This window comes from Meriones unguiculatus, chromosome 21 (assembly GCF_030254825.1).
Source record: "Meriones unguiculatus strain TT.TT164.6M chromosome 21, Bangor_MerUng_6.1, whole genome shotgun sequence".
In the NCBI taxonomy this organism is placed as follows: domain Eukaryota; kingdom Metazoa; phylum Chordata; class Mammalia; order Rodentia; family Muridae; genus Meriones; species Meriones unguiculatus.
Window position 1 is genome coordinate 10808442 of NC_083368.1, and position 25292 is coordinate 10833733.

Below are 25292 nucleotides of genomic sequence, written 5' to 3' on the forward strand. Positions count from 1 at the left end.
ATGTAATAATATGGTATGCAGGATACCTTGATATATATGGCCCACAGATTGAGAACCATTGACTTAGGTCATCTCTTGGGCTTCAGTTTAAATTATAAACATGAATATCATCATTTGCTCAACAAAGGAGGCATTAGTCTTCATTTTTACTCTAAAAGAAGCAATTTCAGCATTTGACTGACCCTAATCATACTCATGCTGAAGTAAGACCTGCTGTTCCTGAGCAATGCTAGGATTCTGGCTTTCTATTGCTTTACTTCATGCATGGATAAAATCTGTGTGCTCTTTGCCAGTAATCTTTTATTACAAAGGAAACCACTTCCTGCCATGGTCCTAGATTCAAACATTTCTGGGCAGGCCTAGGTTCTACTGATTCTGAGGAGTACTTGAACCCTGGTTCATAAAAGTGTCTGTCTACCCAGTTCTGTTCTCAATTATGGGTTGCCTCTTCTAATCATACGCTTGAGCATTCCCAGTCAAATCATATTCTATGCATAGTTCCTATGTGGCATGTCTACCTAATAGGAAACATGAAGTTCAGATGCCATGTGTTCATGTGACCTCAGTTCCTCTTGAGAGAACACTTAAATATCAATGTTAAAAGTCCCATGGAGACATCCAAGGCAAAGCTAGTGGAGCATTAGATTAGATGTTGTTTGATTGGCAAATGGATGAGAATTTACACAACACACTCACATCTGTAATCCCAGCACTCATGATGTTAAAACAGGAGGATTGCTACTATTTCTAGGCCAGCTTGGCCTACAGAGTTAAGTCCATGTTAGCCTGAACTACAGTGTAGTATACTCTCAAAAATATATACATATATACATTCACACACACGGAGAGAGAGGGAGTTGGGGAGGCGGGGATGGACAGGGAGCATTCATGTAAAGAAGCCAATAGCCTTTCTTATATCATGAAGATTTGATACTGCTAACTATATGTGGAGTCAATAAAGAATGTATACATGTGTAATTTAGTTTCTTATATCACCGTATGTTCAAGGTTACAAATGGAGATAATAGGGACCAGAATTGAGGACAGGTTTTCAAACACATTTTCATGAGCAAATGTTATTTATTTGTATTTTATATCATATGTCATATCAGACAGATACATTGTTTTCTTGAGAGTGTTTTGTGGAATTATGATTTACAGTGATTATGATGGTACTGATTGCTTGTGTCCTTGATGCTGGATTGTAACATGAAGACATTGCTGGTTCCAGATTTGGTGTTCTGGAAATCATAAAGTTGGGGGTAGGGTGGCTGGGAGAACCCTGGGGACTGGTAATAAGATCTGAAGTCACTCACCCCTGGGTCAGTAGTTGAGCATAGGGCAAATTGCTAGTGGCATAAACCATTCATGCAAATAATAGCAGTCAGCAAGACAGAAGGCTGCTGTGGTCAGACACTTCGCAGTGATCTTTTCTGCTTTGGCCAGAAAGGACAGGCATTTGAGAACCTCCTTAAACATCAGGACTATCTTGAGATTTACCAGCTGTCTGTCCATATTCACCTGTATAGTCTGTGACCCTAGACATGGCCTAGGCCCCTGACAGCCCTACATGTTAATACACAGCAGGCTGCATGCTTCAGCAGTGAGTTCAAAACCACTCTGTTGCATGGGAGCTAAAACCTTGCTGTTGCTTCATCTCACGGTTGTTTGTGTTCGTGTATTCATAAGCATAAGCACGTGTGCACTCCCCCTTTCTGTAATGTCCAGTTCCTTCTGCTGCTTCCCGTTAGTTAGTGAATGAAACACTTGGCTTGCCATGACAATGTAAGTCTAGTTCACCACTTTGCTGCATTGCCCTTATTGTGCTTATTTGGCTCTGTAGAGGCAATAGACTAAGGGTCTAAACATGTGTCTTTAGACATGTAATCAGAGATCATGTCAGTGCCAAGAATATGACATTCCACCTAGAAACAGTCTTTAACATGCAGAACAATTTATCACCAAGTGATGTATGCCTCATTGACTGAATTTTGAACTTTTTAAATATTATATTCTATTGCCCCATTGGCTAGACATAACTGAGCCCTTAACCTCTGCCTTTTGCTGAGGCTCCTGAATGCTAAATGTTTCTTTTCATATAATCCTGAGCTTAAAGTCTCAGAGGTCTGCTGATTTCCCTCCCAGCTCTTGTTTGGTACATATAGATATGCTTTCCTGTTTTGGAGGTTGGTGGTGCATAATGCTTTGTGAGAAGAGAAACATGCTCATTGAATTTTCTCTGAGTTCTTGAGCCTTATTGTGGCTTCCTTCTCTGTACAAAGTCAGGCTTATAGTAAATGGACCTTCTGCCAAATGTGTGATTTATGTTGACTTAACATGAGGATACCTGGCAGCTATTAGAGACAGAATCATAACTGCAGTTATGAAAGTAGAGGGGTTAGGTGGTCATTGCACATGTCTTTAGTCTTTAATCCCAGCACTTGGGAGGCAGAGACAGAAGGATCTCTGAGTTCAAGGCCAGCCTGGTCTACAGAGTGAGTTCCAAGACAGACAAGGCTATACAGAGAAACTCTGTCTTGAAAAAGCAAAAGAAAAGAGGGGACAGTGACCAGGAGATAAGGGGGCTGGTGGTTCTTCCTTGTTAGCATTCCCCATGCAGAGGCTGTATCTCTAAACCAAGCAACAAATACTGAGAGGTAAAGCAGCATTATCTGTGCATACAAAAACAGTTCTGAGATGCCATTCCATGGGGTTTCCATGTCTTGTTGTAGCTTACTAAAAATAAACATGTTGACTTAAGCCAATCCTTTACCTAACACATTCTGAGTTAGGCAATTTCTGATAGTCTGCAGAGTTCACAAATAGCTTTCTCTGTCAAATATTCTTCCTTAAACAAAAGAAACCAGAAGCACCTACTCCTAAGAAAATGCATTTTGTATGCCCAACTAAGTGTCTGACAGTACCTGCTTCTTCCCTGTGCTTCCAGTACTTCAATCCATGTCAGCTGGAATGTGGAGCCTCATCTCCATTATTTGGAGAAAGAACTAAAGATCCCCTGAGTGCTGATCCTAGATAACCAAGTCTCTTCCGTTACCATGATTACAGAGTGTAACTGCATTCACAAGGATGAAAGCCTGGAGCATGGGAGTGGTTATGTTAGCAGAATCCTTTCTGTTTAGTATGTTATCCTGTCAGATGACAGCTAAATGACAATACAGGAATGATGCATACATTCCCTAGATGTGTCTAAGTGGGACATTGCTGCAGCCTGCCACCCCCGACTTAGGGGAAGACAGGTTGTCTGGGCGGTGTCTTGCTATATAATCATGACCCCTGTGTTTTGCTGAAAAATGAGGTTTCTTGGGGTATAGGATTGTCAGGGTCAAATCCAGGCTAGTCCTGATAAAATATGGAGTGTTGGACACACCAATGGTAGTTCTGGAAATGCCCTAAGAGTGCCCTTTGTAAGGAGACAGACACAACCAAAAACAAGCTGGAAAAACTGCCAGTCGCTAGTTTTCCAGAAGTGAAATTAGAACATGTTGATGAGGAATGAAAAGCACATGCCTGCTTGATGAATTTTGTGTAATATACCTAAAAATGATGGAAAGTCTCCACAAATCCCCATTTGTGAAACAACGTTGAGTTCAAATTTACTTACAGTTAAAAACAAAACAAAAAAGTGTTGGGTGAACAGTAAAAAGTGAAGTCACTAATTTTTGGAATTTAAATTGTCCTATAGTTGCCCTTGTACTTTAAACATGTTAATTATGTTCAGATGATATATGAAAACACCTTCACTTAGTACAGTCATATTAGGCCATATTTTAAAAGTCTTTTATACTTTTTTTCCAAAGTATTTTATGACTTTTAAAAGTTAATTCCAATCTGGTAAGAACTCTACCAGGTCAGTTCTGACTGAATCCTCACCTGTGCAAACAGACAGGGGAGGGTCCCCACTGCCCAGCATTTTCTGAAGCTTGAAAGGAGTGCATTTCTGCTACTAGCTCTCTGCCATCTGTGCAGGGTGCTGCGTCTAGATGTAATTCACATTGATAAGACTTCCTCTGACTTTTGCCCACTGCTTGATGGCTTCGCTTTACCTGTTGACATGAACTTGGCTGCTTGGAATACCCTGTTGGTCATGGATGAATTAGCCACATGTGCAATTGCACCTTTGTGCTATGCTAATATTATTTTCAGAATTGAGTAATCCGAGAGGTATGTTTTTTCTTTAGAATTAGATATTCCTCTTGTAAGGCTTTGAATTTACACAATTCCTTTCTCCTACAGACGTCTGAATAAACTGTGTGGTTTTATGAAGCAATGGATTACACTTGCTATCATCACATATGTCAGACCCCTTGCTTGTTAGTTTTGGAAGAAGGCAAATTGAATTAATTTCTCTAGGGACCAATTGGACATGACTTTTAAATGTGAGAGTTGTGACTGTGTTGAATTCTCACTTTGTCATTTGTACACTTACATAACTTCTCAAATTCATAGGAATATTTGTGATTTGTTATGTATTATGTTTTGATACACTGTTATTGTCTTAAGGTCTAGGAATTGAGCCCAAGGACTCACACTGACAGACAAACCCTCTGCCACTGAGCTATATCCCCAGCACCCACTTCAGATTGTGTAGCAGTAAGCCCTGTCAGTTGATAAGGAAACTTCATCTAGTCCACGTGCCTTGATTTTTCTTTCTTTCCTTGTCGGATCTGTTGTGCTCTTCTAGAGAGTAAGGAAAATTTGTGTTGGTCTTTCCCCCAGTTTCTCACTTAGGACTGTCTGAAGTCTTTTGTTGATAATTCATTTTAGAAAAGAGTGTGACTCCACAGTTAAAAACAAGGAAATCGTGAAATCTGTAGGCAAATGGTGGGATCTAGAAAAGATCATCCTGAGTGAGGTATCCCAGGAGCAGAAAGACACAGATTGTATATACTCATTTAAAGTGGATACTAGTCCTATAAGATAGGATAAACATACTAAAATCTGTACACCTAAAGAAGCTAAGCAAGAGGAAGGACCCTGAGTAAGAAGATTAACCCCCACTCAGAAAGACAAACAGATTTCTCCTTCTTCCAGTGTCTGCCCAGTTTCCCTTTCTGAGTGAGGACTGATCATCTTACCCAGGGTCGACCTTCTAGCTCAGCTTTTTGAGGTATACAGATTTTTGTAGTTTATCCCTTCTTATAGGTCTAGTACCCACTTATAAGTGAGTATATACCATGTGTGTCTTTATGTTTCTGGGATACCTCACTCAGGATGATCTTATCAAGTTCCCACCATTTGCCTGCAAATTTTATGATTTCCTTGTTTTTGGTTGCTGAGTAGTAGTCCATTGTATAAATGTACCACAATTTCTGTATCCATTCCTTTGTTGTGGGATATCTAGGTTGTTTCCAGGTTCTGGCTATTACAAATAAACCTGCTACAAACATGGTTGAACAAATGTCCTTGTTATGTACCTGAGCATATTTTGGATATATGCCAAGGAGTGGTATATAGTTGGACCTTGAGAAAGCACTATTCCTCATTGTCTGAGAAAGTGCCAGATTGATTTCCAAAGTGGCTGTACAAGTTTACATTCCCACCAGCAATGGAGGAGGGTTCCCCTTTCTCCACATCCTCTCCAGCATGTATTGTCACTTGAGTTTTTTGATCTTAGCCATTCTGATGGGTGTAAGGTGAAATCTCAGGGTCATTTGATTTCCCTGATGACTAAGGATGTTGAGCATTTCTTTAAGTGTTTCTCTGCCATTCTATATTCCTCTACAGAGAATTCTCTGTTTAGCTCTGTACCCCATTTTTCATTGGATTACTTGCTTTGTTGCTGTTTAACTTCTTTAGTTCTTTATATATTCTGGATATTAGCCCTCTAGGGGGAACAGGGACTGTCTCTGACATGAACTCAGTGGCTGGCTCTTCCACCACCTCTCCCTGATGGGGGAACAGCTTTGCCAGGTCACAGTGGAGGATAATGCAGCCAGTTCTGATGAGACCTGATAAGCTAGGATCAGATGGAAGGGGAGGAGGACCTCCCCTATCAAGTGGACTTGGAGAGAAGCATAGGAGGAGATGAGGGAGGGAAGGTGGGAGGGGAAGAGGGAGGGGGCTACAGCTGAGATCCAAAGTGAATAAACTGTAATTAATATAAAAAATAAAAATTTAATTAAAAAAAAGAAAGACAGACAGGATGGTCATTGGAAGAAAGAGAAAACAGGACCGGAGCCTATTACAGAGGGCCTCTGAAAGATTCTACCCAGCTGTGTATCAATGCAGATGCTGAGACTCTTAACCAAACTTTGGGCAGAGTGCAGGGAATACTGTGAAAGAAGGAGGAGATAGTGGGACTTGGAGAGGTAAGGAGCTTCACAAGGAGAGCAACAGAACGAAAATATCTGCACACAGGGGTCTTTTCTGAGACTGATACTTCAACCAAAGACCATTCATGGATATAACCTAGAACCCCTGCTCAGATATAGCCCATGGCAACTCAGCATCCAACTGGATACCCTAGTAAGGGGAACAGGGACTGTCTCTGACATGAACTCAGTGGTGGGCTCTTTGACTACCCATCCCCCGAGGGGGAAGCAGCTAGCCAGACCACAGAGGAGGACAATGCAGCCAGTCTTGATGAGACCTGATAAGTTAGGGTCAGATGGAAGGGGAGGAGGACCTCCCCTATCAAGTGGACTTGGAGAGGGGAATGGGAGGAGATAAGGGAGGGAGAGTGAGGTTGGGAGGGACTGAAGAAGGGGGCTACAGCTGGGATACAAAGTGAATAAATTGTAATTAATATAAAAAATAAAAATTTAATTAAAAAAAAGTGTGATGGCTGAGACGATGAGGTCAAAAGAATTATTTCATCCCAAACGGTATGGTCATAAATATGAGACTTCCCACAGCTGATGAACGGTTCAAGAAGGCCACTATGTGCCCCCACTCCTCAAACGTCTCCACCATCCCCATCCCTGCCTGTGTTCTGCATGTGACTCTAATAGCACAGGCAGTGTTGCTTCACACTAGGAACCAGTCCCTTTACCTGCTCCCATCTGAATCCATACCTGCAACAGTAGAGCAAATGCCATCTTGACCTTACTCAGACATTCCCAAACAGTCCTTTAAAAGTGCCAAAGCCTGGGGCACACAACCTCAGCATGAAATATGGTCTCTTTGGCGGTAGGCTACAGGCATCAGCATTTTTGGAGATCTTCTGTTGATTCCAACTTCTAAACAAAGTATGGGCTGAGGCTTAGCCTGAGCCAGCTGCCTGAGTTGAGCTCAGGACCATCTTCCTTCTTCAAGGTAGCTAATCAGATAAAAGTGAACACATAGCCTAAATGGGCTCTGCTCACAGGGACAGAGAGAAGGGAAAGAGCTTTGCAGGTAGCCAGCTGTCATGGTACTGCAGTGAGCCTGGGTCTGAGTGGAGCTTGTTTTGAATTCTGTTCTCCTGCCTGACTGTGTGACCTTGGGCATAATTTTAAACTGTTTCTTCATCTGTGAAGTGAGGATGACCATGGACAATTCTCAGCATTGCTTAACAATTTATTAGGAGTTGTTTTTTTTTTTTTAACTGTTTCTCTCTTTTTGCCAGCTAGCACAAATCAGACAGTCCAAAGGGAAAGCAGCAGTGCAATGGGAGGGGAGCCTAAGAGCAGGAGGAGGCAAACAGACCTGGCATCACTACTGCTGCAGTTAGCTGTCTCGGGATGCCCACCTTAGGGGGAATGGAACAGATCACAGTTCTCTCCTGCGGCCGCAGGGAACTTTTAAAGCACTGGCACTTTAAAATTGGCCATGTCCAATTCAGTGAGTGGGGGTTTCTGTGAGTGGGCTCCTGGCATCAGTATGAATTCTAAAGATTTGCAGGCGACTTGAGTGACCAGGCAGGGTGAAATGCAGTGATCACCCATCAGAGCAGAATGAGGGAGCGTTTACTCTGCTGTCGCTTGTCTTACTGCTCTGATGACTGCGTGTAGTCATGCATGTAGTCATGCATGTAGCTTTGCATGTAGCTCCAGCAAAGCATATTTTGAACAAGTTTGGATGCTCCTTGCCTGTTTCATGCCTGATAAGCTCCTGTCCCCCCTCTGTTCATGTAATCAGACTTTAATGCTACCCACTCATTTTACAAATTACTTCGTGGACCTCAAGAAGGAGTTAATCAGGAAGGGACCAGGTGCCTCCTTACAACACTTTTGTATAACAATGAGATGCCACTCACTGGCCTTATTCTTAGTTTTCTGGGTCTGGATTGTGCAGTCCATTCTCCTGGTTTATGGGAAATGTGTTTTCCATTAGCTCCAATGCAGAAGCAATTACGGCTATGCTGTGCTGAAACCTGGTTTAAATATTCTCCCAGCTCTCAAAGGCTTCCCTATGAGTTGTAATTTTTAGGTGCTTTGTTTACTAGTCCAAGGTTGTGTCTTGTCGTATGTTGAAAGACCACACTGGCTATAAAAAAGAGGATGGTGCGTAAAAACGCAGAGAAGCTGTAAACGTCTGTGAATGCTTGCTCGGCAGGGCTGCCTGTTGGGGGGGGCTCGGTGCACATTGATTGTGTGCAGCTGGCGGTACATGTGCTTCCCCAAGTGGGGCCATTAAGAAGAGCTGTTAGATATATGGCCAGCCGTCCCGCAGCCTATAGACCTGCCTCAGTCGCGGTGTGTAGTCGAAACTGGAGGCGCACACCCACCAACTCTCCTGTAAACTGCAGCTCTGATTCTACACAAATTGGCCTCTTTATGGAACCTAGTAATAATCTTTTGGCCACACAGTCAGTCTCGCTAAAGAAGCTGGAGTTTGAGTCTGCCACACTAACAGCACTCACTGGTCAGGACTGACCCGTGGTCGAAGGTTAGGGTTACTGAAGCTCATGGAGGCTGTGTGGTGTGGAGTGTCATGGGAGACACACATACTGACCTTGTTCCAGACGTCCCAAACACGCCTGCGGCAGAGTTGGTGGGTGGGTCTTGCTGTGGTCCGGGTGGAAAGAGTCAACCTGGTTAACGGGGCTCTCCACGTTGGAGGCTCCATATTTCACCCTGAAAAATTCAGGGTCAGATTTTGGAAATCAACTTACCAGGCTGAGTTTTTTGTGGCTGACATGAAGACATCATTAGAGCATAGAATCATATCTAAGCAGCAAGCATGGCTTGATGTTTTACAAGTCTTTTACTTTTTATTAGGAAATTTCAACTTACAGAAACAGGGAATCAAGTAACGGACCCCCGTGTCCTCTGTCACCTCAGACCAGTGCTTCTGCCTTATTTATCTCTCAGCCACGCGAGATTCAGGGCTTGGGGCACATTCGAGCGGAAGCATCATTTGCTTTAGGATTTGTTTTCCTAGAACACGATAAAATTGGATCATAGGCATCTTATCATCAAAGGCTGTTTTATTCTAAGCCCAGGCAATTAAAAGTGTGGCTCTAAAGCAGTGTTCACTTGCTTTGATGGGTGAAGACTGGCTGAGCAGTGTTGCCTCCCATTATTTTGGCGCTGCGGTGATGGTCAGGCTCCTAACTTCTCCAGTGATTGAACTTTTATTACATTTTCTAAATGGCCACTCTGCAGCAGTCTACAACATACTTGAACAACTGCCATCTTTCACTGTACATGGTTTAAGAAGCATGTTCCTCTTTAGAACCTCTGTGCTCTGCCCTTGCCTGGGATTTGAGCCAGTAGCTGTAGATTTGATGGGGTCAGTATGCTGCTGACATCTAGTGGATATTGAGGACAGTCTCTTCACTCAAGAACTACCTGGCCCTAAATTTCAGTAGGTCCCCAAATAAGGAAGCCTGCCCTAAACCAGTGTGGGAGGTTCAGGCTTCTCTGTGAGTCATCTGCAGAAGGACTGGTGATGGGTCTTACTGTGGTCCAGGAAGAAAGTCAACCTGGTTACATGTGGTCTACACACTGAAGGATCCATATCTCACCCTGAATATCAATACAATGTTTTGCAGATGAAATTAGAAGGTTGAATTTTCTCAAGCTCCTTTAGAAGTGTAACATAACACTTCACTTTACAAAATCCACTTTCATGGATGCCAGGGTTTGTTTACAAGGTTCACCAACAGCCGCTCTGCTGAAAGAATGAGGAGCTGCAAATTTTCTGGGTATACAGAAATTTCATGTTTAAGAAATCTACATCAAGCCCATGCTCCAGGAATTTTAAATTGATATCTGTAGATGTGTGCACACTTGAGCATGTGTATGCAGGCTTGAGCATGTGTGTGCAAGCATATGCGGAGGTCATTGTGGGAAAGTTCTCCTGACAAAACCAGGCTAATGGCAAGTGCTGTTAACTCTTGAGCCAGCTCATTAACCTAGATAATTGCTGAGGCAATTTTTATGCCATTTCTTATGGAGACAGGGTTTCTCTGTGTAGCCTCGGCTATCCAGGACTCGCTTTGTAGACCAGGCTGGTCTCAAGTTCACAAGCCATCCACATGCCTCTGCCTCCCGAGTGCTGTGGTTAATGGTGAGTGCCACCATGCCTGGCTTTTGTGCTCCTTTAAAAAATCCTTTTGTTTATTTGACTATTTGTTGATTTAATTTTTTATTGACTTTATGTTGGAAATACTCTCAAGCAGCCCAAGCAGGCCTCCAACTTTCTTTGTAGCTAAGAATGACCTTGAATATAGCCCACGGTAGCTCAATATCCAAGTGGGTTCCCTAGTAAGGGGAACAGGAACAATTTCTGACATGAACTCAATGGCTGGCTCTTTGACACTCCTCCTCCAAGGGAGGAGCAGCCTTGCTAGGCCACAGAACATTGCAGCCAGTCCTGAAGAGATCTGATAAGCTAGGGTCAGATGGAAGGGGAGGAGGTCCTCCCCTATCAGTGGACTTGGAAAGGGGCAGGGAGGAGATGAAGGAGGGAGGGTGGGTTTGGGAGGGAATGAAGGATGGGACTATGGCTGGGATACAAAGTAAATAACCTATGATTAATGTAAAAAGTAAAAATTATTATAAAAATAAATAAATAAGTGAAACCCATAGGTAAATGGATAAAACTAGAAAAAGCCATCCTGCGTGAGGTAACCCCCCCAAAAAAAAAGAATGACCTTGAACCCGATCCTCTTATATCCACCTCCCCTGTGCTAGATTACTGCTGTGCACCACTGCACCCAGTCAGTATCTAAGATGATCTTTTAAATTTAGAAATAAGAATTGGGACTGGGAGATGACTCGGCATATAAAGCATTTGGTGATATGATGTTCAAGTGTAAAGATCAGAGTTTGGGTCCCCAGCAGCCATATAAAAGGTCAGGCTGTCCTAGCAGCCAGTTTATAATCTTAGCACTTGGGAGGAGAAAGCTGGGCAGGATGACTGGCCTGAATGTGTGAGCTCCAGTTCAACAGGGGATGTTTACTGAGCAAATAAAGTGGAGAGCAATCAAAGAAGACACTGACGCCAAGCTCTGGCCTCCGCACATATTCACCCGCACCTAAGCAAAGAGGCACACATGCACATAATCACAGACCCCCCCCAAAAAAAGGAATGAGACATGTTCATCTGGGAAAATTTACCATTTTCCTAAAGCATTAATAAATATAAAACACTGAATTCTACAAAAGAAAATTAAATTACATTAATTGAAACACAAGATAACTTTCATATCCTAACATTCCTGTGTGTGTGTGTGTGTGTGTGTGTGTGTGTGTGTGTGTGTGTGAGATAGAGGTGGGTGTGGGTGAAAGGAATGGAGGAAAAGAGGGAAGAGGGAGAAAGAGTAAGATAAGGGAGAGAAAGAAGAGAGAGAAACCTCAATAAGTTTCTCAAGGGAGTCCACAAGGTTTATGAAAACAACAGTTTTCCCATAGCCTTCTTAAATGACATTTGCTATTTGCAAATCTTTGCCCATAAGATGCTGCTCCTTTGTACAGAAGAGTGTTGAAGGCTCACAATAGTTGTGTTCTCTGTTCGTAAGGTACTAGGCACCGAGCTCCATAAAGCCACCTTTGAATGAGTTCTACCAAATGTTGTTTGATTAGAGTAGACTAATTAGATGGTTGATTAATTCTGCCATTCATAGATTACAGAGTTTAACTGATAAATAAATTGCCTCCAGTTAGCATTGATTCCCCGGTCATAATGACAAAGGACAGGGTGTTTGTCAATTAGACTGGGTAATCATTCAGAAAGAGTATAAATCAAGAACATAATCATTGTGTCTAGTTAAATCCAGCTAATGAGGCACAGTGTGTGATTTCTTCTACATATTACACATGAGAACAATAGACTCAATTCCCATGATACTCTGTGGCATCAGACTGTGTTCTCATAGTCCTTGCAGTGGACAGCAGAAGAAAAACAGTGAAATTACGAGACTGATGCTGCGAAGGAGTTCTTATCTGAGACTGACAAGACATTCACACGCATCGCAGTATTCCTGTTACTGTAACAAGTGTCTGAGATAATCAGCGTGTAATAAGAGGTTGATTTTGGCAAACAGTATTAGGTTTTAGTCACTTGACCCTGCTGCTTCTGAGCCTGTCAAATGGAGCACATAGTAAAGGCAGTGCTCACATTGTGGTGCTAGGAGAAAGATAGGAAGAGAGAGCGAGAGAAGTGAGAGAGTAAGATAGATAGATAGATAGAGAGAGAGAGAAATAGAGAGAGAAAGAAAAAAGAAAGGAAGGAAGGAAGAAGTAAGAGAGGAGCGGAGCAAAGAAGGGAGGGAAGGAAGGAAAGAAGCAGAGCCCTATAATTCATTCAGGAATATCTCCAATGGCCTAGTTTTCTTCCACAAGCTACCACTGCCCCAAGTAGTACCACCAATGGGACCAAGCCTTTAACACATGTGCCCTTATGGAGGACTTAACCTAAATCATAGCAAATGGTATCAGAACATATTATATATTCCAGCCACATAGACTTCTAAACTACTTCAGTTATATCCTTGGGAAGGTAACAGATCGCTCAACCTCAACTTTATTAACTTGATGGAAGTCGAAGCACCTTATGGCTTCCTATGTTATAATATGGTTCCTTATTGGCAATCTCTGTATGACTGTCTTAATCTCCATGGTCCTCAAGGAACCCAAGTTTAAGTGAAATAGAGAAGAAAATTAAAAAGATTAAAAAAATACATCAACCAAAGGTGAATTCTAGCTTTTTAAATTTATCTTCAAATTTACACAGAAATTTTGGTTCTGCAGTATTCAAACTGGAGATTTGAAAGTAACTCCACCATTTAGCTGAGGGGCTCTCAGGCTTCTTAGGAGACAACACACAAAATGCCATAGTAAAATTTTATGGCAACTCTGGCCTAAAAAAGAAAAGTAATTAAAAGTTGGATCCCAGCGTATTAGTGGAAGACAGGCTCTGCCTTGCCCTCGCCACTCACTTTCAACTGCTAGATTACACTGTCCAGAATTTCTTGTGAGGTTTGGAAACAGCTCAGCTCACCGTGTGCATTCGCTGCAGCATCCTCAGGAAGGCATCTTCTGTGTCGACACCCACTCCTCCGTGGAGGTTCAGCAGGTCAGCACTTGCTGACATTCTCTGTGCTCTCTCTTCCTTGCCTGCAGGAGAAGCCATACCAGTGCTCAGAGTGCAGCAAGGCCTTCAGCCAGAAGCGAGGCCTGGATGAGCACAGAAGGACGCACACGGGAGAAAAGCCTTTTCAGTGTGATGTGAGTGGCGGTCCCCTCTCCTCTTCCCGGGTGTTCCTTGCCTGACCCTGTGTTTCTTTTTGTGTCTCTCAGTGCCTTATGCTGCTTGTAACTCTGGTCTGCATGTTCTTTGCAATCATATTTTATTCATCATGGTTTACTAGCAGCAAATAAACTCTGACTTTCTTCAGGATATCTTCCAATATTTGATTCCATGAAGCTGTTATTCCAGGGTATAAATTTGGAAGTGTTTGAGGCAACTTGAGTGTGTACCCAGGTTTTTGACCAGTTAGTGACAGTTGAACCAGTAGAGTGAAAATGATAAAAATATATTGTCTGTGTGCCTGAATTCATTTAAAAATTACAACGTAAAAAGTATATTTAGCTACTCATGAATGTTAAATACAAATTGAATATTTCCCCTATCAGTGGACTGGGAGAGGGGAATGGGAGGAGAAAAGAAAAGAGGAAAGGTGGGATTGGGAGGGGGCGAGGGAGGGGGCTACAGCTGGGATACAAAGTGAATAAATTGTAATAAGTAAAAAAAATAAATTAAAAAAATGTGCATATAATTCCTTCAGGTTAAAGAAGGACAGGACATTCTCTTTTTTAATTTTTGTTATTCACTTTACATACTTGTTGTAGACCCATCCCTTGTCTCCTCCTATTCCCCTCTCCATCCCTCTTCCCTTCTCCCTCCCTCCCCTTCCCACCCATCCCAGCTCATCAAGTTACATCAGGATTGAGCCTTCCCCTTCCCCTATAGCCTGGTAAGGCAGTCCCCGCCTCAGGGAAGTAATCAAAAAGCTGGCATGTGAGTCAGTGTCTTAGGCAGTCCCCACTTTTTTTACTAGAGTACCCCCACTTTTTTTTACTAGAGTAGAGGGCGTAGATCCAGCTCTTGCATGGTCCTTGGTTGGTGCTTCAGTTTCTTCCCCAATGGTTATGTCAGCGGATCAACCACAGTGTTAGAGAAGGCACTGGGGGTGCTTGTTTTGCCACATCAAAAGAAGGTATCAGTAGAATTTAGTATAAGAAGATACACTCAATTTGAAATGAAAGCTCAGCACAGATTTACTATAAATGCTGAGTTTACTCAAGAGCATAATTCCATCAGCCTGTTCCAGTGGAGAACATGGGTGCAAGGAGTCCCTGTGAAAGAAAATTCACAAATCCAAGACCGTTTCCCTGTCCTGTGAAACGTTGCACTAGGCTAAATCAGCAATGTAACGTGCTCTGACACACAAAAATTCCTTCATCCTCAGCACACTGTAAGAAAACCCACCTGTAGCAAAAGAAATGCATGCAAATAGAACACAGTCCTGAAGCCAGCTAAATAGTTCAGTTTAGTTTAATTCTTATATAGAAGCTGAACCAAGTTAAGTGACTTGATTGCACAACTACACAATAACTATCTCAGGCATGAAATAATCTGTCAGTGGGATATGGACACTTTGCTATCATCATATCCAACTCACCTTTGACTATTTCTGTTGAACATTGCTCTGGGTGAATTGACCTATGGTGTTACTTCTTAAGTTATAATTTACTAGTCTGGTTTGTTGTTGTTATTGTGGTTTTTCTGTCTATATCTCCAGTTATCATACATATTTTCAAGTGCCTCCTAAATGGTGTGCAGCCTGCTCAGTGGAGCAGAGGCTCTCAGTGCTCACAGCCATGCCCTCCTGACCTACTAATTCTTAATCTACTCCTCTGTTTCCTCTTCTATACAGATCCCTTACTTTCTCTACATTTTATTCCTGTTAGCAGCTAGAGCCCATATCCTTCCTCATCACTTCAGACAGCCAGTGATTTCCCTTTGACATAGTGATATTTTGAGAAGTTTTAAAAATTTACAAGATTGACTTATTTCATGCATTTATGTGTGTGTAGGCAGCTGTGTGCTGTGGTGTGGAAGAGGTCAGAGGGCAATCTGTGTGAATCCATTATGTCTTTCTACTGTGCGGCTCCTCTAATAGCTAATCTTGCTTTTCAATTTGATTAACTAACTGACTAAGTCAAATTAGTTAATTTGGGATTAACTAAAAAAATTAAAGCATCTGGGGACACCTGTGAGGGATTTTTCTTCAACTAGATCATTTGAGGTGGGAAGATTTACCCTAAATCTGGGCTGCCCCTTCTAATGGCATCCCACAAAGAGGGACATGGAAGAAAGAAGCTTTTGCTTTTTTGCCTGCTTGCCCTCACTCTTGCTGGTAAGTTTGACTTTCCTGCTGCTGAAGCATTTCTTTACGTGTATGAGAAATGACTTCTTCAGGATTTCAACCTAGACTAAAATCTGGCAGCGTTCCAGGACTTCCTTGAGACTCTAACAACAAATTGGGTCTGCTGAGATAGCCAGTCTTGTGGACAGAGCAATTTCTTGATGCTCGGTCTTTCCATGGGAGACAGCCACTCTTAGACTGCTCATACTAGCCTCTAAGCCACTGTGATTAGCCTTACACACACACACACAGAAACACAAGCATATACACACATGTGGATGCATATAACATATGTATGTATACATTTAGATATATACATTTAGATGTATATAACACACACACACGTAAGTTCTGTCTATTGTTCTTTATCTTTGGAGAATCCTGATTGATACAGTCCTGGGGATGAAGCTCAGATCATAAAGCTTTGCAGCAAGTATTGTAAACTTTCTTGCTTTCTGTGAAGTGTTTACCTAACATGGGGATGGGGGAGGATTATCTTCTAGAAGAAGACAAGACTGTAGGGACAGAGTAGCCTGTGTGGATTTTCTGGGGTTTCCTTACTAATATTAGCCATTACCAATAACTTCAGCATCTTGCTCAGGGTCCTTTACATTCTCTCCAGGTGCCATTGCTCTAATTTTTCCCAAGGAGACTGTAGACATGGACTTATAGTTTGTATACCTCCCTTCACAACAGTGAGCCCAAATATCTGGAAACCTTATTTATAGTCTCAGAGTCACTTTTGTTCCTTAAAATGGTATGAACCAGACAAATAGGAGAACAGTCCATTCACATATCTCAAATTAAAGTGAGAAGCTTCAGTTGATACTGGGATTTGCCCTGGGAAAGAGATTTAGACTGAGTGTGAATTGCCCAGCTTCAGTTCTAGAAATCACTTTCTTGTGCTTGGAAATCTGGTTAACCTTTCATTCCCCTCTGTGAAAATGAGGATGCCATACTAATATCTACTCAACGGTACAGCTGTGGGGGCTAATGAAGCAATGTGCAGAAATCACCAAGAGGCCATCCTGGCTAATGGTGAAAGCCATGCTTAGCACAAAATAGACAAATGAACAAGATGGCACCTCCTCTGTCAGTATAAATAGAGATCATTTAAAGCATTTAACGTTAAATAAATAAATATTGGTAAATATCTAGTTACCATATATAATAAAGACTGAAAGGGGAAGGTACAAAATTAGGCAACTCTAAAGGAATAGTTAGACAATCATCTGTGTTTATATATCTATATTTTCTCTGTTTATCTGTTTAGCTTAAATGATGAGAAGGAGGCAGTTATAGGGATAAGAGCATTTCAGGAGAGCAAACAGATTGGTTGGAGGCTATAGAGGGTAAGGAATCCTGGGGAGAAGGAGATGGAGCATAGTCAAAGCGAAGGAGTGGAGTGCAGGGTGACACTAGCTAGAGAACTGAAGGTTTCCACCATTCAAATGAATTGACTCAATGTAGTTTTTGTGTTTAAAAAAAAAACAAAACACTACAAGTGTTGTAGGTGAGATCTATACTTTGACCCTGGGTTCAGAAAAAGGGTCAGAGAAATAGCATGTGACAAGTAATTCTACATTTATCTTGTAAATGACCATCAACACATATAAAACAAGTTGGTACTTGTTTCACATGAGAGTACTTTCCATAAAAACACGCTTGAATTTCTTTGAGATATTCATAACTTTGAATATCTTATATTGCTCATAAGATTGCTTATATTGCTTATATTGCTCATAAGATTCCCCATAGACACATACATGTACAGATACATGTAACTATAGGCATGTATATATGTATGTATATCTCTCTTTCTCGCCCCTTTCACCTACTATTATTTCATTTTCTTGTAAACTCAACTAATATTTTATGAATTAGTGATATGTGCATTAAAATTCCTTAGGATGGCAAGGAGATATATCCAGAAAAAAATCACATAGTCAGTCATTAAGTCAGAGGTAACTGTTGTGAAGGAAATGTCAAGGCTGCTTTGCGAACATTCCGCAGAGACCACTGGCAAACAAATCTCGCCACCACTCCAGAGGCTGTGTTCTCTTCAAGCCCCCCTTTGTGGTAGCTTCCCCTTCGTCTCTGCTTTCCAATAGGTTGGTGACACCAATTGCTACAGAAGATGAAAGAGCTTACCCTAATATTTAGTGAATATCTACAATAGTATACCAATTTGCATAAACTTTAGACTACATTTAATCTTAAATCCTGTGAGGAACCCACAACTACTGTTATTTTACTTGGCAAGGGAACTGCAGTTAAAAGGGATACTTACCCATGTAAAATTCCATGCTGCTCCTCACCAGATACTTAGGAGGCATGAGAGAAGACAATTCACAAAGAACCTCCCCTCTGTTAATCCTGAGATTCACCATAGGAAAACCAATTCTACCATTTAGGCCAATTTGAAGCAAGCTTTATTAAACATTAAATACTAAAAGATGGACTTTGGTATGGTCCACTCTCTGGAATTTCTTGGCAGAGTGGAAATTATGGGGCTTTTTATAAACAAAACCCATAGGATACTGCACTTTCTCGTGAGACTTTGTTTTCTTCCAAGAACTACAACTCCCAGCATTCCAGTAAATTACCTGGACCTTGGGGCTAACAGGTTAATTCTGCCAGCTGATGGCCAAATGGCCCTAGTGAGTAAATCAGCTGAAGTAGAACAAAGAGGGACAAGTCCTGCATTCAAAAAGCTATATTTGAGCACAACAAAAAGACTAAGGAGAGGACGGCACAGTTTTGGCAAAGACAGACTTCCTTGGAAAGGACTGTGCCTCTTGAGTTTACTTGTTTTCCATCAAGTACCAGGGACTTCTGCATAAATCAAAATACATCACCATCAATGGCTCCTGCTCCAGGCCCCATTCAGGTCTGATAACTTTCTGAGTTTCTAGTTACCATGACAGTAAATTCTCCTCCCTCTATAAAGAAGAGAGCACACCTCTCTGATATGTACTCTGTTGCCTGCTCTTCAATCACTTCCCCCTGACAGAGCAGCCTTGTTAGGCCACAAAGGAAGAGGATGCAGGCATTTCTGATATGATGTGATAGGCTGGGGTCAGTTGGTAAGGGAGGAGGGCTTCCCCTTTCTGAGGACTAGGGAAGGGGAAGAAGGGAGAGGGAGGGAAGGTGGGACCAGGAGGAGTTCAGGGAAAGGGCTACTCTCAGGATATAAAGTGAATAAATTTTAAAAAATAAAAGAGAGCACACAGTTCTCAATTTAGTCTCTTCACAAACGTCATTCAGAATGCCAGCTATCTTTAGTGTCTCCTTGATCAGAATTTATTATGCCTTTGTTTCTACATTATTTCTACATGATTGAAGTAGATACTTTCAAACAAATGTGCTTTGAAGAGTGTCTATGAATAAACATTTTGGGCTGAATTGCACATGTTGAATTGCACCCGACTTCCCTCTATGACTGGAGTTATTGCACGTCACTTGTTGCTACTGTGTACTTTGCATTACCAGGTTGTTTGACGAGCATGCTAAGCCAGGCTGCCATGTAGTGGAGCTGATGTGAAATAAACTGTTTGTATGACCTAGTTAAGCAGCATAAAAGGAGGTGGAATTCTGGGTAATAATACATTTGAGTTGTAATGCTGACAGCATTGTTAACCAGTCACACCGCAGGTGGTTATAATGCTTAAAGGGTTCCTAACCAGTTGCATCACAAGTGGTTGTAACTCTGAATGCCTTGCTAGCCAGTCACATCTCAAGTGGACCTAAATGGAAAACGTCACAGTAAAAAAATGTCTTGTGTATTTATGCCCTGTGGAGAGAAGTCTTCCAGGCTGTAAATCACAGCACTTAAGGAGTTGTTATGAATTGTAAATACACTTTAGTATCCTAAGGAAAGTGTGTTCCTAGGAAATCATCCCTCTGACATGGTCTAAGTCCAGAGCTGGAGAGAGGAAAGGCTGGAGGGTGGGGCAAGCCATGCAGTTAAATGCACGTGAGGCTTGAGGACTGCAATGTCCTTCTTTGTCTGGGTGTGATATTCCATTTGTTGTGAGAGCAGTGCTTGTCCTGAGGCCCACTAGCACACACTTGATTGAAGGAATTTTCATAATGTACATTGTATATTTGACAGACTGGTTTGTCATCATAAATACTGAGTATCTGGTTCTTTTCTAGGTTTGTGACTTGGCTTTTAGCCTGAAGAAAATGCTCATCCGACACAAGATGACTCACAATCCCAACCGCCCGATGGCAGAGTGCCATTTTTGCCATAAGAAGTTTACAAGGAATGACTACCTCAAGGTGCATATGGACAATATCCACGGTGTAGCTGACAGCTAATGGTGGCTGTCAAGGAGCCCAACCCTATGAATCCCAGGTTCTTCTCCCGTGATCAGCTTAACAGAAATAACCAAAAGCAACGCATTGATCTCACAGTGCTTATTTGCCTGTCTTTGAAATTATACATGGATTTTTTTTTAAATCTTATCAAAAAGAAATGCAAATGGAAAAATAATACTTTGTAGCTTATAAGATGCCTTAGGTTGTGTTTGTATTATGGCTGATTAAAAACAAAATTCAGAGTTATGGCCCTCGACTTCCTTTATGCGGTTTATTAATGTATTTCCTCATTGGGCATTTGTGTTGTTATTCATGTGTGTGTGGTGAGGGATGCTCTCATGGAAATATTGGACATTGCAGCCAGTTATTACTAATTTAGACAGAAATCAGACATCTCAGGACTTCTTTGCAGATACCAGTAAGACCATAGATTTTCAAAGTCTCAGGCATGAAAATATTTGATAAACAGACAAGGAGTTTATTCTATTTAACAGCTCCATTTAACAGTTACCCTAAAATAAAAAGATATTTGAGAACTAAAGTTCCTCTTAAAATATTGTGTACTTTAGAGAACTCTCAGAACACACCATTTTATACATACCATTCAGATGCTTGTATGCATTCTGTGGATATTCTTCATATAGTTGACACAAAGGAACTGCTGTATTTAAATTTTATCATACTTATCCTTCTAAGTTTTAATGTCCAGACTTAGAAATTAGGAATAATAAACATACACAGTTAGAAACAGAAACAAAGTCATTTCCCCTTCATCGCGTCAGTTATGTGGAGATGGCCCTGGCCTGCACAAGCTTTCAGTGCAGGTACAACAGTCCTCAGGGCCTTTTCCTTCTGATGTGATTCTCAGAACACTTTTGCATTATCCTCAGTCATTCCATGTAATTAGAAATCTGGAATGCAGAGATATAAGTCTGCTTGTCATTATGGTTTAAATTTGTTTCAGCAAAATACCTGACAGCCAGATACAATGAGCAAGGCATGATGGCATAAAATAATAGCAATGTCAAAATACCTGAGAGACTGCCAAAACAGAAAAATAGAAAGTCCAGCTTGTGGCCCTATGTGATCAGAACCTGTTTCGAATAGCAGGAAGTTAATTAAAAGGAAGTCATGTGGAGGTGAGGGGGTAAGAAGAATGATTACCCAAGGATTTGGGAATCTTAGTTTAGGATCTCAAGAAACACAAAGGTTCACTAAGGACATTTAAAGCCTTTGAAAATACAGAGCTTGAAACTTAACTACGATAACTTATAGAAGCTGGTTCTTTGAGAATATCAACACAATAGACAAACCCTGAGCTAAACTAATTAAAAGGCAGAGAGAACATACAAACTAACAAAATCAGAAATGAAAATGGAGACATAACAACAGACACTAAAGAAATTGAAAGAATCATTAGGTTTTACTTCAAAAACCTGTACTCCACAAAACTGGAAAATCTAAATGAAATAGATGATCTTCTTGATAATTTCAACTTAACAAAGTTAACTAAAGATCAGGTAAACAATCAAAATAGTCCTATAACCCCTAAGAAAATAGAAGCAGTCATTAAAAGTCTCCCAACCTTTCAGAGGACCTCTATAGTAGGCTCCCATCCTATTCCTGCTGTTCCACTACTTCTATCCTGTTTGCCATTCTGAATGAGATTTAAGCATCCTCCTTAGCATCCTCTTTTTTGTTTAGTTTTCTTAAGTCTGTAGATTTTAGTATGGCTCTCCTAAATTATATGACTAATATCCACAAGTGAGTATATACCATGTGTGTCTTTCTGCTTCTAGGTTAACTTACTCAGGATGATCTTTTCTAGTTCCATCCATTTTCCTACAGATTTCATAATTCCCTTGTTTTTAACAGCTGAGTAGTATTCCATTGTGAAAATGTGCCACAATTTCCGTATCCATCCTTCGAAGCCTCCACCCAGCAGGGGATCGAAGCAGATGCTGAGACTCACAGCCAAAATTTGGACAGAGTACAGGGAGTCTCACGGAAGAAGGGGGGAGCAGAACATGGAGGGGACAAGAGCCTTATAAGGAGACCAACAAAGCAAAAACACCTGAGCCCAGTGAGTCTTATAACTCCTGATGCACCAGACAAGGAGTATGCACGGAGAGGATCTAGATCGTCTGCTCAGATGTAGCTTATTGATAGCTCAGGGTCCATGTGGGTTGACATGAGAGGTTCCAACCCATTGAGAGAGGTACCACTTCTGGGCTAGTGATCCCTGCCTCCTCAGAAAGCAGGCAAAGCAAACATGAGGACCAACCCAGGAAGAATACCCTTCATTGGACTCTGCATCAGCTCCTGCCTCCAGGTTCCTGGACCAACGTCTTTTAGTGATGCACTGTGATGATATGGAAATCTAAATGAAACAAACCCTTTTCTCCCAAAGATGCTTTTGTAATGGTGTTTCATCACAGCAATAGAAACCCCAAGACACTACCTAAAGAAGAACTGCTTAGGATTTGATCCATTAGCTTTCCATCAATGGAACAGGGAAGGGGCACACGAGGATCTGACCTTCACCAAGAACTTATAGTTTATAAGTAGTTGCTAGGGGAGAGGGCTCACCAGTCTATACCCACCCCTAAAGATGTGTGTGTGTGTGTGTGTGTGTGGAGAGGGAGAGAGAGAGAGAGAGAGAGAGAGAGAGAGAGAGAGAGAGAGAGAGAGAGGAGAGCTGCTGCTGGAGGGAAAGAGACTCTTTTCTTCGATAGAATGCTATGCTTCTCTAGTTGTGTAGTGGTTAATGCTTCTGTAAGTAACCCCTCACCCACACTTTTCTATGTAACTGCAATTCAACTAGCTGTTTCACTGTCTCAGACTTTAGTGAAATCATTTATTTTCTTCTGTAGTGGTGACCTATCTGGAGTAAGAAGATGCTTGGCTCATATTTCCCCATAAAAAGATCACACAACAAACTGAAGACCTGCATGTGAAACATAAAAATCATGAAAAAAAAGCATGCATGGAAAACACTGTCACTAAAATTGGCAATCATTTGTCCTGACATTGTTTCTGACATTACTACCAAAAGTTCAGGCAATCAAAGGAAACATAGGCAAATGGAACTCAAAATACAAGTCTACACAGCAAAGGAAGCAAAGAGCAATGGAGCCTACAGTCTGAATATAGAGTCAAAACCATAAAGTGTATGAAGAGCTCCTACAACATTTAAATAAGAATAAAAAATATTCCAACTAATAAATGGGTAAAGATCTTGAAGGCACATATCTCCAAAGAAGATATGCAAAGACTAGTCAGCACATGAAAAGATGCTCAGTATTACTTACCATGGGGAAATTCAAATCAATACCACAGTGGGGTATAAAGTCATACCAGTTACGGTTGCCATCATTAAAAAGAAAAGAAAATAGAAAATAACAAGTTCTGATGAAGATTTAGTGAAATTAGAATTCCTATAAAAAAAAGTAATATTTCTACTATGGAAGACTGCATGGACATTCCTAAAACCATGAAAATTAAAATTACTGCATGATCCATGATCTCACTTTATGGTTCAAAGCTTTCTGATTCTTCTTTGCACTGTAAAAGAGAGTGATTTATAGTGAATGAAAAATTGTTTCTTGTGGTTTTGGCGATGCGAATTCCAAGTTTAACATGCTGCATTTTTTTTTGAGAACATTTTTGCAGTGTTATTGCAGAAAAGGTGATGAATTAGAGAGAAAAAAAAGATCCGTTCCACAGTAATGCCACTATTATTTTAGGGCAGAAACTTTATGATCTAGTCAGCTCTTCAATATCTCCCTCTTAATACTGTCAACAGAAATTACATTTCCACAAATTAAAAAAAAAAAAAACCATTCAAACAATAATGACATGAAGGAATTAGAAACAAGATCTTAAAGAAATATCTATAGCCAGGCACCTTTAATCCCAGCAGTTGGGGAGGCAGAGGCAGGAGGATCTCTGTGGCTTTGAGGCCAGCCAGATCTACAAAGGGAGTCCAGTACATCACAGGCTACACAGAGAAATCCTGTCTTCAAACACACACACACACACACACACACACACACACACACACACACACACACACAAACCCCTTCAAGCTAGCACTGTTTTCAACACTAGAAAGATGCAAATTTAATATCCATTGATGGAGGAATAAAGAAAGAAAGCATAGTTAATTAATCCTTAACAAATAGAAATCTGAGTCAGAGGCAAGAGGCAGGATTGGCTTATCTGTTATGCTTGTAGAAGCCAAGAGAGAACCATGCATGCTTAGATACCAGAACACTGGCTATTTCAAGCCTCAAGCCTTTCCCTCTCCACTGGCCAAACAAATGACAAAGAAAGAACAAGTGTGGATGCAGTACAACTCATACTCAGACCCATGGACACAGATCTCCTTGGGTGGCAGGTGTAGCCAATTCTGCAGAGCAAAGCCAGGCATTCCTAGGCCACAAGATCTGCAGCTGAAACACTAGGGGAGAGTAGAGAGCAGTTGCTGCGCTAGGACAGAGAACAATATCAGCGGAGAAACCAGGATCAATAAATCCTGGGCTCTGCCCTGCAAAGGCAGTATGTGCTCTTGTCTGATTGCTCTGCATTCTCTGAAAGGCCTGGAAATATCTCCTACATCAACCTCCACAGGCAGAACACCCATCCTATGAGGGAACACTCTGGTGTTTGTGGCAGTGTGAAATGGTATGACACGTCCTGAACTTCTGGCTTTAAAAACAGCGACAGCAATTCGGCCCAGGCCCTCAGAAGGAAAGGCTCAGCCTTCTCTGGTCTGGTCTCACTTATTTAGGAAAAGGAAATGGCTGCACCACCAAGTGAACTAAAAACATCAAATTAAAAAAGCATTGCTTTATGCCATCTTACTTACTACTACTATTATTACTACTACTGTTTCTCTGTTTGCTTTATTGTGTTTCCCCATTATTGTTTTTACACTTCATTACATGAACTTTTCCTCTGTTTCTTCTCTCCACCTTCCTATTCCCTTTCTACTTTTTTTTTTATTACTTAGCTATTAGTAACTTCAGTTTTAGAGAAATAGTTTAGAAGTTACTAGAATGAAATCTAAACTTATCAGAACTATTAGGATACAAGAATCTTAAGAGGAAAATTTATAGTTGAATGTTCACACCAAAACATCAGAATT

The 25292-nt window shown here is 41.3% G+C and overlaps 1 protein-coding gene across 3 annotated transcripts in view; it reads left to right on the plus strand.

Annotated features, from left to right (window-relative positions):
• Nucleotides 1-20635, plus strand: part of Prdm5 (PR/SET domain 5) — a 153162-nt gene extending 132527 nt beyond the window's left edge. Inside the window, exons 15-16 of one of the 3 annotated variants that reach the window (XR_009588146.1) lie at nucleotides 13512-13616; nucleotides 19979-19999. Coding sequence is in view for 2 of the 3 variants with exons in the window: in XM_060373750.1 (XP_060229733.1) it covers nucleotides 13512-13616; nucleotides 19979-20143 (270 nt within the window). In the remaining variant the exon portion in view is untranslated. Of the gene's footprint in view, nucleotides 1-13511; nucleotides 13617-19978 lie in introns of all 3 variants that reach the window. The other 2 variants (XM_060373751.1, XM_060373750.1) reach the window with 2 other exon arrangements.
• Nucleotides 20636-25292: the final 4657 nt, after the last annotated feature.